The 20,446-nt window shown below is 38.0% G+C and overlaps 1 protein-coding gene across 4 annotated transcripts in view; it reads right to left on the reverse strand.

Annotated features, from left to right (window-relative positions):
- The window catches only part of erbb4b (erb-b2 receptor tyrosine kinase 4b), a 286,570-nt gene that overhangs the window by 71,532 nt on the left and 194,592 nt on the right, over positions 1–20,446 (reverse strand). For all 4 annotated transcript variants that reach the window (XM_027290677.1, XM_027290678.1, XM_027290676.1 and 1 more), the window contains exons 8-14: positions 20,211–20,324; positions 19,814–19,940; positions 19,204–19,277; positions 14,147–14,237; positions 11,942–12,141; positions 5,502–5,634; positions 11–104 (exon numbers count right to left, since the gene is read on the reverse strand). In XM_027290677.1, coding sequence (XP_027146478.1) covers positions 11–104; positions 5,502–5,634; positions 11,942–12,141; positions 14,147–14,237; positions 19,204–19,277; positions 19,814–19,940; positions 20,211–20,324 — 833 coding nt within the window. The remainder of the gene's footprint in view (positions 1–10; positions 105–5,501; positions 5,635–11,941; positions 12,142–14,146; positions 14,238–19,203; positions 19,278–19,813; positions 19,941–20,210; positions 20,325–20,446) is intronic.

Below are 20,446 nucleotides of genomic sequence, written 5' to 3' on the forward strand. Positions count from 1 at the left end.
GCAAGCTTACCGGACCATGGCAGGTCAAAGAGTCATCGTCAGCTCGCTCACATTGGCCATCACACTCCACACACACCGACCCATTGGCATACTCTCGACTATCCCTAAGAGAGAAGGAGGAAAGGGATGGAGGGAGTGATTAGGATGGAACAGAAATTAAAAAAAGTGGTATAGGGATTGAGAGACAAGGGGGGGTAGCAAAACATAATTTGTGAAACAGAACAATAACATGGCTTGGTGTCCTTAGCCAATACTCACTCAAGTCTCTAATCTACAATCTTAATGTAAAAGCCTTTTTAATAAGATGTGCTTATTTGGACTTGGAGGGAGTGCCTCTATCAGAACTAATCATTCAGCACATTTAGAGGACAGTGAGTAAAGCTATGCTACGCAAAACATGTCTTTGGAACCATAATGATGGCATCAGGTTTATAGTTAGTGGCTGAAAATGAATAAGCAAAGGTTCTGGGGACCCACACATGATAAATAACACCCCTGTATCATATCGAACCCATACATGATTTTTTTGAATGTCGACAAGGGAGGGAACAGCGTAATACAGTGCTAACATAAAATATATCATTGAGAATTCTTCCTGCATTTTACATCTTGGCTTCATGTTGTAATTACAGATTTCAACTCTGCAAATTCAATAGACCATTTGGCAAAGAAAGGAAAAAATCTAAAGGCATTGATGTGTTGAATTCAAGCAAAATGCTAATCTCAAAGTCAAAATCAAGTTTTGTTTTCTAGAAAGTTCTTTACAATCATCCAGTGTGTCAGATTAAGGGAGCTCTATTTACAGAATATGGCAGAAATGGAATATAATATGTTTTAATTAATAAGTAATAATCCAAATGTTTTTGTCACCTTATAATGAACCTTTTACTGTATGTGTACAATTAGTCTTCCCTTCTACAGAGTCTGCCATATTGAACCACCATGGTAGCCCATAACAGACAGGACCTTTTGTGTTTTTTGGACATTTCCAAGACAGGTAGGAAGGAGAGGGTGAAGCAATGTGGTTGTAATTAGCAACAACACCACCAGAGGCCAATAATGATACATACCGGTCCTTTAATAGCCTTTTCTTTGCTGAAAACAAGTTTGTTAATGATCAATATTGTCTGAATCAATGCCATTTTCAGAGCAAAGAAGACAGATGGAGGGATTAATAACAAATAGACAAATTAATAGCAGATGCACCTGTTTGTTTCATTATGACTTTAGACATAATGGTCAGATGATGTAGTCATAACATCAATAAGCAGTCTTAAGCAGACACACAGACACACACTTCTGTTACACCCAAGTGTAATAGTACTGATACCATCACGCAGGGGGTGGACACAGTTGAAAGGTGCAGTACCTGAGAGGATTGCAACATTTTCAAAAATCAATTAAATTAAGTGCCTTGTTATTCAATTTCTGCAATCCCCTTATAATAGTAGAACACCAGAGTGGCCTCAAAAAGTCATTAAATTTGACCACAGTGCAGCTGAGTTGGCACTTTGCCTTTGTCACAACAGGACAAGGAGAATGACTTTTGGGTACTTCTCTTTTGGTAAGTGAGGAAAAACAGAATGTTCAATCGCAGCAGTAGAAAGAAATGTTGTTGGTCCAGTGGGATCTAAATCAAATTAGTATTAATTATGCTTCATCTGGCCTTCATAAAACCTTCCAGGAGGCAGGGGAGGTAAGGCTTTGTCTGGGTGTGTGCTGGTTGAAATAATAAAGGGTGCAGTGTAGCTGGAAGATATCACTGAAGACTTATAGGCTACTACGTGGTGTGCTGGGATTTGATTTTTTTTTGTCAGTAATGGGACAAAAATATGGCAACACATTTGCGTGAATGATAAAAGCTTATAAGGATTTTCTGTATAATTAACATTCATTTCAAATGGCTTTTAGATGTAATCCATACTGCCAAACTTGTGTGTGTTCACTCAAGCAATTAACACCCCATGTTAAACTTTGATGTTGTATTTTTAAACAACTATTGACTAATTCATTGAGATTTTTGCTAAAAATATACATTCTATTCTAATTTAATACTTGTGGTTTAGCAAGCAGTTTGTATTAAAGTGAGTCATACACTTCAACAAATTAACATTAACATTAATTTCATATACTGTATATAGTCAAATTTTATTCCATATTTGTCTGTAGATTTTATACTATATTATATATATACTATTATATATATATTCCCTTCAAATGAAATGTAAATAAATACTTCATAGCATATTTTACAGACTTTTACTGTCATGGTTTGGCATCTTGTTTTTTTTTAAAGGCGTAAAGTACCGCTGTCATCCAAGTTTTGGCCATGAACACCTTACCACTTATCAAGTAAGTTCAGCACACTGTCCAATACAATCCATGTCCAGGTAGTTTTGTTTTTGTTTTTCTACTGCTTAAACACTCCACTTACACACAAAAGATCGATTGATTAGACAAATAATTACTGAGCAGAGACCAAAAGAAAAGGCACAAACAACAATGAAAATTAAATATTTAAAGCATGACTTGTGAAACACGCAATGTGGCAAAGATTAGAGGGTAAAGGGTTGGGGGTGCATTCAGTGCAGCTCTATATTTGGCAGACGATGTGCTGGTAGCGCTGGTAACGTTGACGGTGTGGGTGGTGCTGACGTGCAGGTGGACAGGTAGGCAGGGCGTGGCCCCGTGCGCAAGCAGTGACTGTGACACGCAGTGACACGCCTAGCCCCCCTGCCCTAACAGCACCTCTTGGTCCTCCTTACATGTCTCCACTGTGAGCAGATTTTTTGATCGAGTTGAAAAGCCAAGGCAAAAAAAAAAAAAAGAAAAAGAAAAAGAAAAAAGAAAATCTATAATATTATTAATAAAACTCACCAGGGGGGCAAGTTTTGTCAGATTCCATTGTGATGTGGATAGCATCAAGCTATAGTTGCCTTAAAGTTAAGGGACCCCTGTTGTTTTGAACCTCTGCAGGGGTGCCTTTTAAACTGAGAGTTATCACTAAGTCTTAAATTGTTCTTTTCAGCCCTCCGGCTTTTCAATATTATCCATAGTAAACAGAGAAATGACTGCTTAACTTAAAAGATGTAACAAAGGGCCTTAGGGTGTTTAAATTTTGATGAGTAATTTGTACAGCCAGTATTCCCACAGAGGACTACTTAAAAATTCAACCACTCCTATTCATAGCTGAATAGCATAAATTGATACATGTTTACGTATTTGTCTCCAATTTAATCACATTATACTGCCGCTTTTTACTTAAAAAGGAAAAGTTAACAGTAGTGAATTCACAAACTAAACTCTGAGGACTGTTTTCTGTCTGCTTGAGGTGAAGTATACAGTTTTCTCCACCAGTATTAACTACTTTAAGAAACAGAGGTTACCATAAAGACTTGACAAACATTAACTATTGCCGCAAATATATGCAAGGTGTGTGACCATATCTTGAACATACATTGTGCTGCTGAGGGACTCATGGGAGGGCAGTGAGTGTGTTGGATATTCTGGGGTATTCTGGTCAAAACATGGTCCTTCAACATGGTGGACTCCATGTAAGAGGACCAGCTCCCTCTCTAGATAACACAATAAGAAAACACAACAATCTTCTCCTAGGTGATTATACACTAGTGAAAACATATTAATGATTAATTTTTGCCATATTCTGTCAATAGATCCCCCTAAATCTTATGCTTGGGACTTTTAAATCTTTCTAAATCAGGAGAAATTAGGAATGTTTGTAGACATATAAAGAGCTTAGTAACCTTGTTGTAGTTAAATATGATTCATAACAGATTGATAATCAATTAGTTAATCATTAGGAGGAAGGGTTGGCAATTGAACAAAACAATTAAAAAGTGAAGTTTGTTAAGTTAAAACAGTCTTCGTGACAAGCACATCATTTTTTAAATGTAATTTCTTTTTTCATATGATGTCAACGACAATAAAAGGGTTATTTATCATTGGCCCAATGGTGTCATGTTCATGCTGCCTACCTTGTGACAACAGAAGATGAATGAAATTGACCTGATTTAGTCCCCTGTGTGAACCTTGCACAATTAATAAAAGCAACGTGAGCAGAATGATAAGTAGGGGCAGCAGGATCAGCGGTTTCCTTGATGAGGACCTTCTCTTGGCCGATGGGGCTGGTATTGCAAAACGCAATACATTCATATTCATATTCAAAAAATGTTTTTTTTAACGCATGGACCCTAACAGCCCTTGTTATTGTTGATGTCCTGGAGATTTTTTTTTGGATGTGATTAACTTGGCTAAGAGAAGAAAGAGATGTCTTGTCCCTTCACAGATGCTGGAAATAAACAAGGAAAGAGTGCAGTTTAGCTGTGAAATTAGTGGTATCATTGTCCATTTTGTTCCCCTGGAAAAGAGACATTTTTGCCACAATTGTGCTCTCTAAATTTGTCACAATTTTGGCCAGCCTGATACAGCAAGTGCACTCAGCAGATGAAGAAATGTGTGTAATGTGGTATCTTGTAAAATATAGAAACTACACTTTACATAAGAGGGCCATGACATGATAGTGTACCTGTTTTAATTTTTAAGTCAAGAAAGGTGTATACTGAAGTATAGGTCTTCTGGTATCAATCCAGTCTGAGTCATGGTATTTCAACTGACTGATCTGTAATAAACCAGAAAATACACTGGAAAAAATGTCGTTAGCATTTTCAGTTTTTCATTTGAAAAATTGCAGGTATTAAAATTTCCTAGACAAAGCACAGCGAAATAGATATATGATATGATCTAGTAGTTTGTTTTATTTTGTGAGCATCAAGTCAAAAAACAGGACAAGACTTGCACAGCTGTAGGTGTTCCACGAAAAGGTTTCCATGTTGTTGTGTTTTTACAATTTGGCTTAAAAACTTTCGACTACTATCCCCATAACCTGAGGACATTTAAAGGACATGTCTACCGCATGAGTTGAACTGATGACAGTTGCTAGCTCAGTGCAGCTTATATCTTAACGCATAATGTATCGGTAATTGCAGGATTATTGCTCAATGTATCGGTAATTGCAGGATTTTCGCCCAACAGTTTGGCCCTCACATATCTCATCTCATGGTTTTTGTAGTTAATGCATGACAGCCTAACATCTTCACACAATATACAGCCTTTGCTGTGTTGTTGTTAGTTGAGGTTGTTCCAGGTGGCTCGCCGTTGCTATTGAACACTGCAGCAAACCTTGAATTCTTCAAAAAATAACTGTCTTACATTTTTTATAGATGACTTTGTTAACATGAATTCTTTTCATTTATTATTAAATACACATTGCAGATGGGATACCAATGTGTTACAGATTTATGTTTCCAATCAATGTCCCATCTGCTGTCTCCCTCAATCAGTCAAGCAGCAAGAATGTGACCCAACCTACAACCGAACATCCATTTATCTAACTAGCACAATGTAATCCACCAGTTAGGATGACAAAAGGTGATTGTGTTGATGTATCTGAGTGCATGTGTGCATGCTCATGCATAGCTCACCCTTCATAAAGATTGCAGGTATCCACACATATCCGTCCACGGCTGAAGAATCTACAGGAGAGGCACTGGTCTGGGCCAGGACCCCAGCATCCTGCGTCTGAACAGAGTGGGTCACACACCATGTGTTCCTTTACTGCTCAGTACACACATACATGAAAAAAAAAAAAAAAAAAACAAGAGAGAGAGAGAGAGTAAAAGAACAGTGAATTACATGTTGAATCAGTGCAGATGCACAGAATAAACCCTGAATTACTTCAAATTAGGTGGACGTACAATTAGGCAAAATGGGCACATTATCTGTGAAAAGAAACAGGACTTGATGTACTAAGGCACATGCAATTTGAGGCTTCATTTTTGTAATAAATGTCTCCGTCTCCACAGAGCAGCTGTTAATTTGCAGTGGTCTATAAAAGATGTGTCTTTATGGAGACAACTTTTCTAAACAGCGGTAGGAGTAACTGCAGCAAGACAGAAGAAAAGGTGGAGGGCTTAAAGATGTGCTAAATGATAACTCTATTCCTATTCAGTAAGCAAGAAATTGACAAACAATATGCATTGAACAGTCACACAATAATTACACTCATGGACGAACTGAAAGACGACCTAGTTCCTCCCACAAAATGCTCCCATTTAATCCTGGCGGCAGTTTTTAAAACATTACACTAATTAGCTCTTTCAGTCAACAGGTGTGATGGACTTCCATTGTGTATGTATATACAAACTGTATATTCTCTACTTATATAAATAGTCTCTATTTACACATAGTGTGTGTGTAGTACCGTGTGGTATGGTTTACTGTGAACCTGGTATGGTAGGACATGAGGGAGCTGTGCTGCTTCATTATAGAAATGCTGAGCAAACTTTGACAAAGCACTAGTGGGACCCAGAACGCACCTGCAGATGCAATGCAGACTTGTTGATTTAGACTTCCAGAAGAGAAGGCGAAAAATCAACTTTATTGCCTGTATTTGTTTGTAGAGTTTAATCTGAAGCACAGCCTTTCAGCTCTTGTCATATTTTTTGGAGTCAAAGGCCTCATATATGTCGATATTAAATATTAAAACTAAAGATTTTCCATTGGCTCCAATCCAAATATCCAAGCATTCGCTTTCCACACATAAATCCATAGCAGCACATGCTCAGTATGAACAAAGTGTTGGCTGTTTGGATAGTCACGTAAGGCCATTATAAAAGTCACCATTGATTTACAAAGAGACAAGCATGAAACATGTAGGTTTGATTGCATTCAGTAAAAGAAAGAAAACGCCCCTTTAGTGAACAATCTGTATGCTGTTCTCTCTTTTTCTGCCTTGCTGTCTCTCATATGGTAACAACAGACTCAGGCCATTACATCTACTCTGCTCCATTCTCTTCTGATGTCTGTATCTCTTATCTCGCTCGCTTTTGTCCCCCTTCAGCACTCGGCTCTATAAAGGTTGCTACAACTGAGAGCATTACATTGACAAAATGAGAGTAGTGAAGTAACATGGTGACAGAACTGAAGTTACACTGGGAACTTTTATCGTCCCATCTGCAGCTGACGTGCTTTCCACTTGTCTGTGGATTTCAAAATAGTTTCTTTTCTTTTCTTTTCTTCATCTATGAACATGGTTAACCAAAAAGCCCTGCTGTTTTTGAGGTCCTGGTCACTTGTAAGCCAGAGGCTATGCCTCAGTGTCAGCTATAGCATCCTCAGAATGCTTAAAAATTCACATAGACGGATGCAGATATGCAGAGAACAGAAAAAAAAAAAAAAAACAGAATCCAAGTGTTGCTTTTGAGGGCAGAAGATGAAAGCATTGCCTTTCACAAGAGACAAACCCGCCTCTGTTGGGGTTCTAGTGCCTTAGGTAAACTGACCAGGCAGAGGGAAAGATTAGGAGAAGGAGGTGTGATGGGTGCTGAGAAAAGGGAAATAAACATAGAAGGAAGAGAAGTAGGATGACTTTTTAACTATACAGCACTTGCAAGATCAAAAAGATAGCAACTTCAGATGTTTCTGACATGGTTTGAAAACAGAAACCCATGGGGCTCGAGCTGACAGGAGTCACACGGGGGGAGAACAAGCTATGGGAATGATTATGATAAGCACGTGAGACAAGTTTGCCTTTAAGGTTTTCTGCCAGAAAGCCTTTGATAAACACAGGAATTTCACAGAGTAGACCACTGCCCATGTCCTGTAAGAAACTAAAAGTCAATGTTGACTTTGAACCCAAACCATGTTTTTTTCCAAAACCTAACCGGGTAGTTTTGTTATTTGGACCAAACCAAATAGATTTGCTGCCTAAACCTGAGCAAACTGCGACTGAAAATGAAAAATAACTAAGTCAAAAGTCAACCTTGACTTTTTGTGTCACACTGGACATGCAACAGTAGCATCACGCAACCTCAAATATACATGGACTTTGTTGCTCATTAGACTGAGTCACCTGACCCCATGAAGGCTTTCTGGCCTATGATAAGATGTTATAACTGGGAGGAAGAAAAAACTGTGAAATACAAATCTCTGAGATCACAAAAAGAAGAAAAGAAAAAAAAGAATAGGACAAAAAAAAAATGAAATACAAATGATGAGTGAACAAACACCTGTCAGGGACCTGTGATGTTGGTTAACAGATTTAAAGGGTTGTGGAGAGAGGTGTTGAAACTCATCTGGTGCCTTTAGTTTCTGCATCCCTTTCTTCTGTATCAAAGGCAGAATTGAAAGCAAAGTGCAGCAGCCATTGAAAATGATAGGGAAGTATTATCCAACAACAAAATGGCTTGACAACAACTTTGTCATTTTGCATTTTAAGATCTCAGACATAAAAGGCTAAAAAAGGAGAAATATATATCATATGAATAACAGATTTTAAATGGTTTTGATGCCGCACTGACTTGTAATCAGGTGAATGGTTTCTCTGTCATTCTGACTCTGCACTGCCTATGTCCGTTGTTGCACTAAGTAAGTTTGTGATCCAGGTGCAATCACTGAAGTATGTGGTGCTTAACAGCACTGAGCTATTTTACTAATTTTAAACTTGTTGCTTTGCCTCAGCTCCCTTCAAACTATAGCTGCTGTTAGCTAATGTTCTCAGTTTATTATCTGGACTGCAGCTTCTATGGACATAGCTAAGGCAAAGACACCTAAGGACATTGATGGAGGAACCTCAGAAAAGAGACAATGACTAAGCAAGGACAAGAGTAAAGTATGGGCTGACCTTTCCTTGTTGGTGATTGCTTTATGAAATGAAATGACTCTGAGCTGGGCTTCTTGTTGTTAAAGTAGTATTATTATATATTAGCTGGCTGCTATGTCTTGTGTTGTTATTCAGACGTTCAGCTGTGTTAGCAAAGATGTCAACTGTGAAAACCATGAACTGTAGAACTGGATGTCTGAACCAAGCAGGGTATGAAAAGACCCTTAAAGGGCCTGCACGGCCACACAGGTGTTTTCTGATTGTACCTCTGCTCAGGTTGAAGCTACGTATATGAAAGATAAAGGTGTGATTTGTCTTGCCCCTAAAATATGCAGCAAAGCTAACAGGTGAGTGAGCCAGATGGCAACAGTCTGTACACATCAAATCAGGCAAAATAATGTGTGGATTTACTATGCGTGTGCAATGCATGGCATTTAAGATGCTTTTTCAGGAAGCTGGGGTTATGAAGCGACCATTTCTGGGGTTTATTCTACAAAGTACATTGATGGGGCTAATGACCACATTTTCTATGACAAACTTTGACCTTTTGAAGAAGTGTGTGAAGAAAACAAAACTTTTTTTCACTCATTTAGTACCCCAAAGCCTGCACTTTGAAAACTGCATTATAAAACACTGACATTTTATTGCTAATGAGCCATCCTACGGATCCTATTATAGACTCTGGGATTCACTTTTGTCACATATTCGTAGTAGCTGAATGCTTGTCTTCATCGTTTCATACTTGCTTTGAACCTTTCCTATAAATCTGTGTAAATGTTTAGACAATGGTTAAAGAATGGTTAAATTTTAAACATTGTTTGCAGACAATGGCGACAAAAAACAGACAGGTATCCTTAGACCAGTGGTTCTTAACCTGGGTTCAATCGAACCCTAGGGGTTCGGTGAGTCGGTCTCAGGGGTTTGGTGGAGCCTCTGCCCTGGAATTTTTTATACCATTTGTTACAACATATCTTTGTAAGCAATCGTTTTCGAGGATGCTGGACATAAAAACTAAGAAAAGGAACAGACTTTGCTGTGAAAATGACATGAGACTGGCACTTGCCAAGGTGAAGCCACGCATATCTGAACTGGTCTCTCAAAGGCAACAGCAGAAGTCACACTGAGGTAAGTTGTTGTGAGTTCATGCACTGTGTTGGTTTTGTTATTTGAACAAGGTGATGTTAATGCACGGTTCATTTTGTGCACCAGTAAAAAAAATCATATTTTATTTTTTACTAAAGAAGGGTTCGGTGAATGAGCATATGAAACTGGTGGGGTTCGGTACCTACAACAAGGTTAAGAACCACTGCCTTAGACAATGTTCCTCAGAAGCATTTTTTGAGTCAAAGCTGTTATGTATATTGTAGAAAGTAATACGTTAGTCATATAGGTCATAGTTAGTAATAGTGTTTACAACAAGACTTCAACCGTTTAAACTGAATGCACAGTGAAGATTTCTTTATAAAAAACAAACAAAAAAAACTTTGATTCAAAGTGAAATCATTTGCAATCAGCTCCAAGGTAAACTGGCCTTAAACACTCAACTCAAATTTATAAATGTACAAATACTGTGGCCTGGACTGGATCAACAGGGATTTGGCTTGTTTGACAACCTTAGTTTCTTAGAAGAGTGTTGAAATACCTTCAACAATATCAACATAGTGGATGTCGTTTAGATTTGTGCTAAGTGGATGGACACAAACAGGCCCAGTGGAAAGTGCTGCAATCTTGTTTAGGTATCGTTTGTATCTGCTAGTTAACTCTGTTTTAGTATGTCAGCTTATTTAAAGTAAAAACGGGTTGCCTTGGTTTTAAGTTTCTCTAATTACATAATAATGTTTCAACATAATCAGAACTACACACACAAACACACAAACAGGCACATGCACTTTCTCTTCAGTGCTTGCTGCACTGTAACACTGTGAGACTTGCCCTTTTCCAGTCCCTGCTAGGCGCAGTCAAGTGTAGACACAAACTCACACACATACACACAGCACACACGCAGAGCCATGTCAAGGAGAGCAGTGTGTGACTCTTGAGTCTCACCCAAAGTCTTCAAAGTCACTGAAGAAAGAGAGAAAGATGTGTGTGTGTGTGTGTGTGTGTGTGTGTGTGTTGGTGTGTGTGTGTGTGTATGCCCAACACGAAGGAACTGCCCAGGGGGAAGGAGCACATGCGAAAAGGGGCCAACTCAATAATGCAAATACTGGCTCATTAATGAACGTTATACATAAATGAATAATGTCTTAACACTTGTGGCAGTGATTTAATAAAAGCTCTTCAGTTTTTAGGGACACAATTTTGTGTCATCACTTCATAAATTTGCCTAATTTCATTTGACCAAACCTTGTCTTCTCTAAATGGTTGTATTGGTTAATTGATCTAATTGTTGTTTTTAGAAAGTAGTGAGCTTCCAATCATACGACAGACAGAGAATAATAGACAAGTGTGCTACTATTATAATGTTCAGTGTCAATGTCGCAAACATGGCAGAAACTCCTTTCCCTCCAAATAATCAAGATGATTCTGAAACTCACTAAGTCGCTTACCATTTTGTCCGGGGAGGTCCTAATTCCACAATTGTTGAGATGATTATGGTTATTATTCTGACAAAACAGCTGACTGGAGTAAAGTCTGAGTTTTTTCGGACTTTTAGTTGGGATCAGCTGATGTATGACCACTGAGCTCACCATCACATCACATAATAGACAAAATAATAATCAAAGACATAGAACACTCATTATTGTGAATTTGTAACTAAAAAGCTGTTAATTATTTATGGGTATAATTATGGGTTTAGACACTGGCTTCAAGATTCGAATAGACAAAGATGGGATAGTAGCCAAATTATATTTGTGAGCATATTTCAGCCAGAACTAAATGCACTGGTAAAAAAAAAAAAGAAAAAAGAAATGAATTTTTCTCCTTTTCTTTTCCTTTTTTTTATGTATTTATTTTTTATTTTTTATTTTACAAATGTATTTGATTAGGACTGATAATGAATTTGTTACCTAAATCAATTTTACTGATACAGCAAAACGTGAATGTAATGATTCATAGCCAGTTAGCATCGTTACATTAAAACTTGAAATAAACTGTAAGAACTGTCATTTGATGTCCACATGCTTTGTCTAATGTACAGTATTCGGGGCAGATTTGCAGCAAAGCAAGGCAAAGGATTTTTGACAGATCTCTATTTCTGTACAGGAACGCCTGAGATTTTAGGTTTTGATGTTTGTGATGATTTTGGTATTAACTTACAGCACTGCTTTGGGCTTTGGTTGTTGCGGACCAGAACCTTTTGGTTTGCGGCACGGAACAGTCTCGTCCAGTTGACAGTGTTGTAGTAGCAAAGCTGGCTGTTCTCTGCAATGTGGACGTTTCCAGCGCTGATCTCTCTCAGGGACTGGAGCTGCAATGATGAGATGCCCTGCTGCTTTAACACCAGCAGGGAGATCCCACTGAGAAGAAAGGAATGGGTGGAGGGGAAAGGGAGATAGAGACAGACAGGAGAGGAAGGAAGATGAGAGGGGAAGGATGAAAGGAGAGAGGCAGAGAACTTGGATTTATTTGGATTTATTTCACACTTTTAGTGGCTGAGTCAGGTTTTTTAGCAAAAAAAAACATCTATTTTTTGGTCAAGTTATCATGTGACCTATTTATTAAGGTTATAACATAATGTGCATATCCAAACTTCCTATTGAGGGGAAATACAATGTTGCCTAAATATATTATTGTTAAACGTATCTACAACTATCATGTGGTCAAGTTTAAAAGAGATTGTGTTCATCATTTAACAATACAAATCTCAAAACTGACTGACTAGCATCAAACAAGCTGTGAACCATGAGTATCAAAGGGTCACCCTTACAAATGCATCCTGCACACAAACTTAACATTTTCACTGGATGCTGAATAGATGTAACTCATATGGGTCAGGAGTAGTGCAGCGCAGTAGCCGAGCTTGTTTGTGATTTTCAAAACTTTTCACTTGAAAAGAACAACTCACATGTGACCTAGCAGTCTCTGTGCTGTATTTTACTCTTTGGATGGAAATGTGATGGATTTCAGTACAAAAGCCAAACAGAATCTCCTGGAGGGTGGGTCTGTTCAGTGGATAACCCATGTTTAATATGTCAAAAAAAAAAAAAAAAGTATCTGAATTTTTCTTTTCACATTTTGCTATATACTGCTGGATGTTTATTTGTTTATTCATTTGATCATTCTACCCTGAAGCCTCTCTTTCTTTTATTCCTCAAAGCTTTCTCCCAGCCTTGCTCTTATGTCCCACTTGCACAGTTTACTTTGACAGCAGGCCAGTGGGATGTCAAAACCATCAGATAGACAGAGTATGCAGGATCAAGCACGGGATAAGGGTGGGTGGCAGGCTGTAATTTGTACTGCAGCCTGCTGTTTCCATCTGCAGGTGGATGACACAGAAGTGCATGCACACACTCTGTCATGCACACATAAAGACACACCACATTCGACAGTCCACTCTATCTTCAGCTGCACATTTTATTTCGAACCAAATGTCACAGCATTTTTTTTAAATTACCTTTGAAAAAAATATATACTAAATTTAAATGATGAATAATTATTGTGGGCTGGATTAAAACTGCTATGTTGACTTCTTAAATGTCATCACAAAAACAGGTTTTGGGCACCAACCAATTAAACAGAAATAAAATAATAACGCTTGGGAAAATTGAAATGCACTAAGTATTGACTCTGGATGCAAAAACAACCAAACCACATTTACTTTTCATATGAGTTAAAATCATTTCAATGTATATAACCCAAGACACACACATAGCTATTTGGGTGTATACAACTTTCTTCCATCCTCTATCTTTTCCAATATCACACCCACTGCACTACTACCTTTTGGTAGCATGTTGTCACTGTATGTGTTAAAGCAAAGAAAAAGTAGAGTAGTTGTGGTCACAATTAATAAAAATGTCATTGGGTTTGAAATGGCTTCTTGTTTTCTTTGAGGATACACATGTATATACACTTTGGTGAAACGATTTCAGCCAAAAGATGAATAAGAGTTATAGCTAGCTTGTTAACATGCATATTAACAATGCAGGTTCAAACTTTAAGGAAGCTTGATTTTGCAAATGTTTTTGGAGGGGGAAAAATGCTCACACCTCAAGGATACACAAAATGTGTTTTAGTGCGTTTTACTGAATGTAAACAGTGTTTACAAGGAAACTCCACAGGGCAGGGAAGTTACATTTATTGCTACATTTTATTTTGCAAAATATATAAAAAATGACTTGTTATAAGTTTGTCATTTTTTCCAATTCTGAGCTCTGTTTTGAGCAGTGTTGACCCAGCTATGGTATAAATTACACTCCCAGTCTAAAAAAAACAACAACCAAACAAACAGACAAATAAATAAATAAATAAATAAATGAAACATCTAATCACAGCAAAGCTATTATGTGTTCAGGTGTGTACCTGTACAGCGATCTTCCCCCAATAGTTGCCAAGTTGGAGAAAACACTCAGGTCTGTCATGTTGTCAGGCCAAGACTGGATGTTCAGAAAGCCTAAATGGGGACACGCACACACAAACACACAAACACACACACACACGTTATAATGAGTCACCAGTACTGACAGACTGGAGCTGTCTATCACCCCCCTTTATTTCACACAGTGACAAGAATAAAATGAGTAGGGAGAGTTGGCATCTCTCTGGAATTAGCAACATTACAGGACCACAGTAACCACACCACCTGAGTCTCATCTGAAAGCAACCAAACCAGGAAAAATGTTATCGACACAGCAAGACCACAGAGGAGTCTGGAGCCAGCTCTGACGCTTGTAAAGTTTGATATATCAATATTTTGCATTTCCTTTATCTGCCTCCCTACTGTTGAATCATTTAGAGGTTTAAATGAATAGCTGAGAGGATGGCTGCGGCTCATTTAGGATTTTCAATAATGGATTCGGAAATCTGAAATATTTAGTAGAGAAATGGTAGGGGGGTACAATCCTAAAGCCAACACCAGAGGACAAACAAAACAGCTGGATGAGGCCACAAGATCAAGGAAAAATGCACAGAGGGTTGAGGAATTAAGAGATGAGGGGAGGGAACGTGGAAGGGAGGCAACAAGCTGCTGTTGTGTTGCCTATCTGAAAAAAGAAGAAGAAAATCATGTGGTGGTGGACGGTGAGAAAAACCTTGTGGGTGTGATGGGCAGTGTGCTGCATTCACCAATCAATGAACAGTATTTGACTCCATTATATTAAACTGTGTGCTTCCTTCCCGCAGGATGCATAATTTTTTTTTTATCCAGAAACTGGAGGGGGGATGATAGAGGGAGGTAATCAGAGTTGTGGAGAAGAAGGCAGCTCGTGGCTTGTTGACAAGAGAGCAATAACCTTCAACAGCACCTTTATCAGTTTGTGGACATCATTTTGTTTGTTATGTCAATCCCAGCTGAGCAGCAGCAGGGTCTGGGCGAATGCTTATTAAGAGTGTTTGATGAGAAAATGAGAAAGAAAAAAAAGAAGTCAGGTAATTGTGAGGAATCACACACCAGGGCTCATACACATGGACATGAATTTAATACACTTTCCTCACACTACAGCTGCTGTTCTTATGCAAGAGCACAACAGATATGGCCAAATAGGTGGAAGAAAATATAAATAAATTCAATAATATTACGATTTTCTAAAATGGAAAACAATGCCTATCTAAACGTATAATATAATACTATTTATAACTTTACATTTACTCTCTTTATCTCTACTCTTTTCCCAGATAAGGATAAAGTATGGGTGTACTAGTGGCTGCCATTATGATACAATAGTCAAAGGAATTAAATCCATTATAAAGTATTATTTATACAATGATAAATGGAAAAATGGCTGTTTTGGTATTGTCCATTGTGTCTATCACATCTCTGTCCCTGACCTCATGGTGTGCCATTCAGGATGCTGAGGGCCTTTTGGCCCAGAGGCAGCAGTGCTATACAATCATTAGTGTTGTACTTGTCGGCACTAATTGTCTTAATGACAAAACCTGCAGTGCTGAGGCCCCTCACAGCTCCACCATAGTGCTCTTTAGGGGGATGGGGCTGCTTCCTTTTCAAGGTAACAAGCTACTGCCTGCTGCACACTTGCTGTGCTAATGTAATACTAGGCTAACAGCATGCTAGGCATGTTCACTGTGTACATCTGGAGAGCTGTCAAGTACTTTTACAGCTGGAGATACATTTTCATGAAACTTTTACAACTTAATTTTTTCTCACATGGATTCTGCTTTGACTGAAGGTTGTAAGTTTGAGCTCCGATACACACCAAGAGAATGTTAATGACTAATGTTCACCAACATAGTGGTGAACCTGATGAAACTTAATGAGATGTTTCAAGGTGTGAATGTAAATGAAGTGTATTATTCAAAGCCAACATGTTGTTGAATGTACCAGCACTACTCACACCACAACTACTACTGTCGAAATAAACAGAGAAAACAGGAAATGTAATGTTGTCTTTTACAGACAACATTCCTGTTTGACTCAGTGAAAACAGCAGCTGGTCAATATTGTTCCTACTGGACCACTTTAGAGGATAAGATGGTGCTGATGATGAAATGTTCAGGATCCTTGTTTGTGCCCAGTGGTGAGGTCAAAGTGTTTTGAAGTTAAAGAAAACTAATGTTCTATATTTGTCTTATAAACAAATCCCATGAAAAGACAAAAACCAACAGTGAACTGATTTAACTAACAAATATTACCTGGGCACATTGATATATTAATCTGTGTAAAAGACCTCCATTGTTTTGCAAGAACTACACAATGTTGCCATGGGTCTATGATGATTCATTGAATTCTGATGCAGTAAATTAGTGCATATCAAGTCTCATCTGAAAATGGTCTCCATGTGCACTCTTTTTGAGTGGCCTTTGATGAATGCTTAGCTGTTTGTTCTGACGCCCAATGGGTCTTATTGGTCCAGAAATAACAGGCCATAGTAACATTTGTGATGCATTTTGATTCATGTCAGATACTTAAAGTAACCAAAGTTACTTTAATCCAAACCATGATATTTCTAATCAAACTGCAACCATTTCACAAACCATGTGTTTATTATTGTTACCATGTCACCTGACTATGAAGGTCACCTGACTATTGTTACCGTCACCTGACTATTGTTATTGTGACGAAGAAGGTCATTTTCTTTTGCACATCAAACCACAAAGAAAATAAGAACAAAAAAAATTGCAGATGGAGTTGGGAAGTCGGAAAGTTTGAAAGGCTAACATCAGCATTGTTGGTCTTTTCATGGGTAGAGTATCTAATCATTAGAAAATAATTTAAAAATACATTTTAAACTTTGCATATACTTTCCAAAAAAAGATCAATCTGCCATGCAGAGTGTCATAGTATGTGTAATTTAAAATGATAACATATGTATAAAGGAGATTTATTTTTGTACTTTTTGTGGTAGGTTCACCATAATATTTCAGTATCTTCATCTTCTTCTTGCCTGTGTCTATGACTTGTTTTTTGTTTTTTTTTGTGCAGAAAAAGTAAAATGTAAAGATCACCTAGCAGTAGTCCATGTTCTGTTGAGAGCCACATCAATGGCATGCCACAAAGCAAATTACGGGATAGAGCCACTTAGAGAGGAAGGCAGTGAGCTCACAAGCAAAGGTTAAGAGTGCTTAAGTTGTGGTGATTACATTCTGGGTCACAACACTGAGAAACCTACTTTTTTCTAAATTATGTGAGCCACCCACTCTTTGGGTTGATCCTGAACTGGTGATATGCCTTTGAGAAACAAAGAAAGAAAGAAAGATGGGTGTGCTGATGTGTAGGATGAGAGTTGTCCTCCTGCACAGCTCATTTGAAAGCTAGAACAATGCTAGTTGTGACCTTGGGGTCACAGAGGCAGGTTGGCTGCCTCTGGTAGAAGTCACATTCTCTTGACAGCTTGGAGAGATGACAAGCTGAGCTGACACGCATCTCTGGCTACATTTTGTTTGGCCAATGGTTTGTCCCTATCACCTGGTCTCAGACTGCCATCACTCACCAAAAGATAAAACCCTTGCAAGTGAAGGATTTGACTTTGCCTATAGCAAATTTACATTATTGCAGTCCTGAGAATTCATTTTGTATCAGTTATACAAAAATACTACTCAGGGACAAATGTGCTATAGGGCCAGATTTGCGGGGCTACTTGAAAGGCAGAATGACAAATGAATGTGTCATTTTCTAAGACAGCAGCTAATTACACAGTTAATGGCTGAGATTGCTTACTAATCATATTTTAAATTTAAAACCATTGTGATATCTTCTGTCTTGCAACTTTTAAACACTCAGCCATTTTGAGCTGTATTCACTAGTTTCATATCCCTTAGAAAATAGGTTGGTTTGATTTATCTTGTTGTTTGATTGTTACATGTGATTAGACTTTTCTCGCTGATCGTGTCTCTTTCCCTCCTTTTAGAGTCATTAAGTTTTGCTTCAGGTAATTAGATCAATCTATTGTCGACCAATGGGTGTCAGCTTGTTAGAAAGCCAAACCACGGATGCAATTTGTGGGTTGACCATTAAAGAAGCCTACTAATTAGCTATAACTGACTTTGGTGGTCAGTTTTTTAAATGTGGTCTTTGTTGATAAAGAAGTTATTAATTGGCTCACCCCCAAACCTCAACTCTATTTGGTCTTGAGCTACAACAAAATCTTTTCATTAGAGTGGTTTCCTTTGAATCACATTTACATCATGCAGAAGGATGTGGTATCACAATATTTCCTTGCCATCAGTTGTAAAGGAAGTAAAATATGTAACAGAAATAATTTATTTCAATGTATACGTATTCCAAATATGCTTTTCAATTTCTAAAATTGAATAATTCTAATCCTGCTGCATCAGAAATAAACACAGTCCCAAGTAAATTTGTATTTTTAAAGGGTATGGGGGGTTTCATAGCTGTTACTTTTGTAAACCCTCTTCATAAATCAAAAATGTCAGACAATATTTCAACAGTAATATTTTCTCATTTCATGAGGGACTGTCACACTGGAGATACAAGGTTTCTTTGTGATGGCATTGTCAAATGTCTGGGCTGGAAAGATGACAGTGTACATGCAGCTCAGAAGTGGTAGTGGCATAGGGGAGCTAGAGGATTAACGATGCGCACCACATGTTCTGGATCTTTTCTTCATGGTGCGTGAAGGGAGAGCTGGGACTGTGGGACTCAAGGCTAGGGACTCCCCGAGGGAGAAGCAGCAGAGAGACAGAGGAGATTGAAAGACTCATCTGATATTCATCTTATGCTGCAATGTCTGTCCTTGGTGTGGACAGTCTCAGGGGGAGAGGGGGTGAGGTAGACTTGAGCAAATACACACACATATACACACAGATGCATCACATATATGAACACAATACATGGCATGAAAGTGCATAAGAAGAGAAGGTAAGAGTAAATCTTATTTATCTGTTTGTTTTTAATTAATTTGTATGCATGCAGAGATGTATGCTGTACAAGTGATGGTACTCACCTGTGATCTCCCGAACAGTGCGGAATACATTGAGTTTTTCTGGGTCCAAAGCTTCAATGTTGTGATAGACGTCTCTGTGAATGATAATAGAAGATCAGAATAACACAATCAAAGGCAGAAAGATCATAGAAACTGTATTTTATACTGCACAGATAAGCAATACACCTTTTAATCATAGCAATGAAAAATTGGCCGGACAGCAAATTTTCTTTTACATTTTATAGAAATGTATGAGCATATATTTTTACCAACAGTCATCTCACACATTTTCAGCATTGTCACTTCCCACTTGCAGTCACTGACACTGCTAATATAATTCATATTCATTCAAACAATTAACCCCATGCATATACTGTATATTTTTTTCAGGCTTTTATGTGACACTCAAGAACAATTACAAACATTAAAAAAACATATCTGACTATCAACATTTTGTATTCAAGCTGAATCAGTTGCTAAAGTGTGTAATGAGCTGAGAGAGAGAGAAATAAAAAAAAGAAAAACATTGTCATGGATTACTTCAATCATTAGTCTTTAGACATAACACACAGTTCCACTTATCCACTCCGCCTTTTGTCATTCTGATAAGCTAAATGTTCTCAACTCTCACCCTTTGATCCCAGTGATGAGAAATACTAGATTGCCGTTGATTTTGGTGCAGTTGACAAACTTGTCAATGTTGTTGGAGTCCACTGTCTGAGCTGTCTGTAGGCTGGCTGTACCAATGCCATCACACGCTAGGTCACACAGCAAGAGAGCAAAATACATTAAATGTCATGTCAGATACCACACTGCAGATATAATGTGCAGTATTTTGGAATACATTTTTCAGTGGGTATTCATGTTTTTGTATTAATGCAGGCAATGTTAAAAAAATAAATGGTAAAAATAAATGTGACGATGACAACAATAACGGTAACAAATCACTAATAACTATTCAATAATGGCTCAATAAATAATAACTTAAGTGATAAAAGTATATTTTTAAACACATTTTTATGGTTTACCTTTTGGGCAGATGTCAGTACAAGGAATGCACATCTTAATGCGGTTTTCCTCCACCTCCATCTTGTTACTGGGGCACGCTCTCACACAGGAGCTATGGTCCACCACGAAGTTATCTGAAAAAAAACCCAAAAACAATTCACTGTAAATGTCAAGTACAGATGGCTGCTGTTTGTCACACGGGAACATACAGTACAATAAGTGACACCTGGAGTAGACAATCACATGAAAAGGGTTG

This window comes from Larimichthys crocea, chromosome XVIII, assembly GCF_000972845.2.
Source record: "Larimichthys crocea isolate SSNF chromosome XVIII, L_crocea_2.0, whole genome shotgun sequence".
In the NCBI taxonomy this organism is placed as follows: domain Eukaryota; kingdom Metazoa; phylum Chordata; class Actinopteri; family Sciaenidae; genus Larimichthys; species Larimichthys crocea.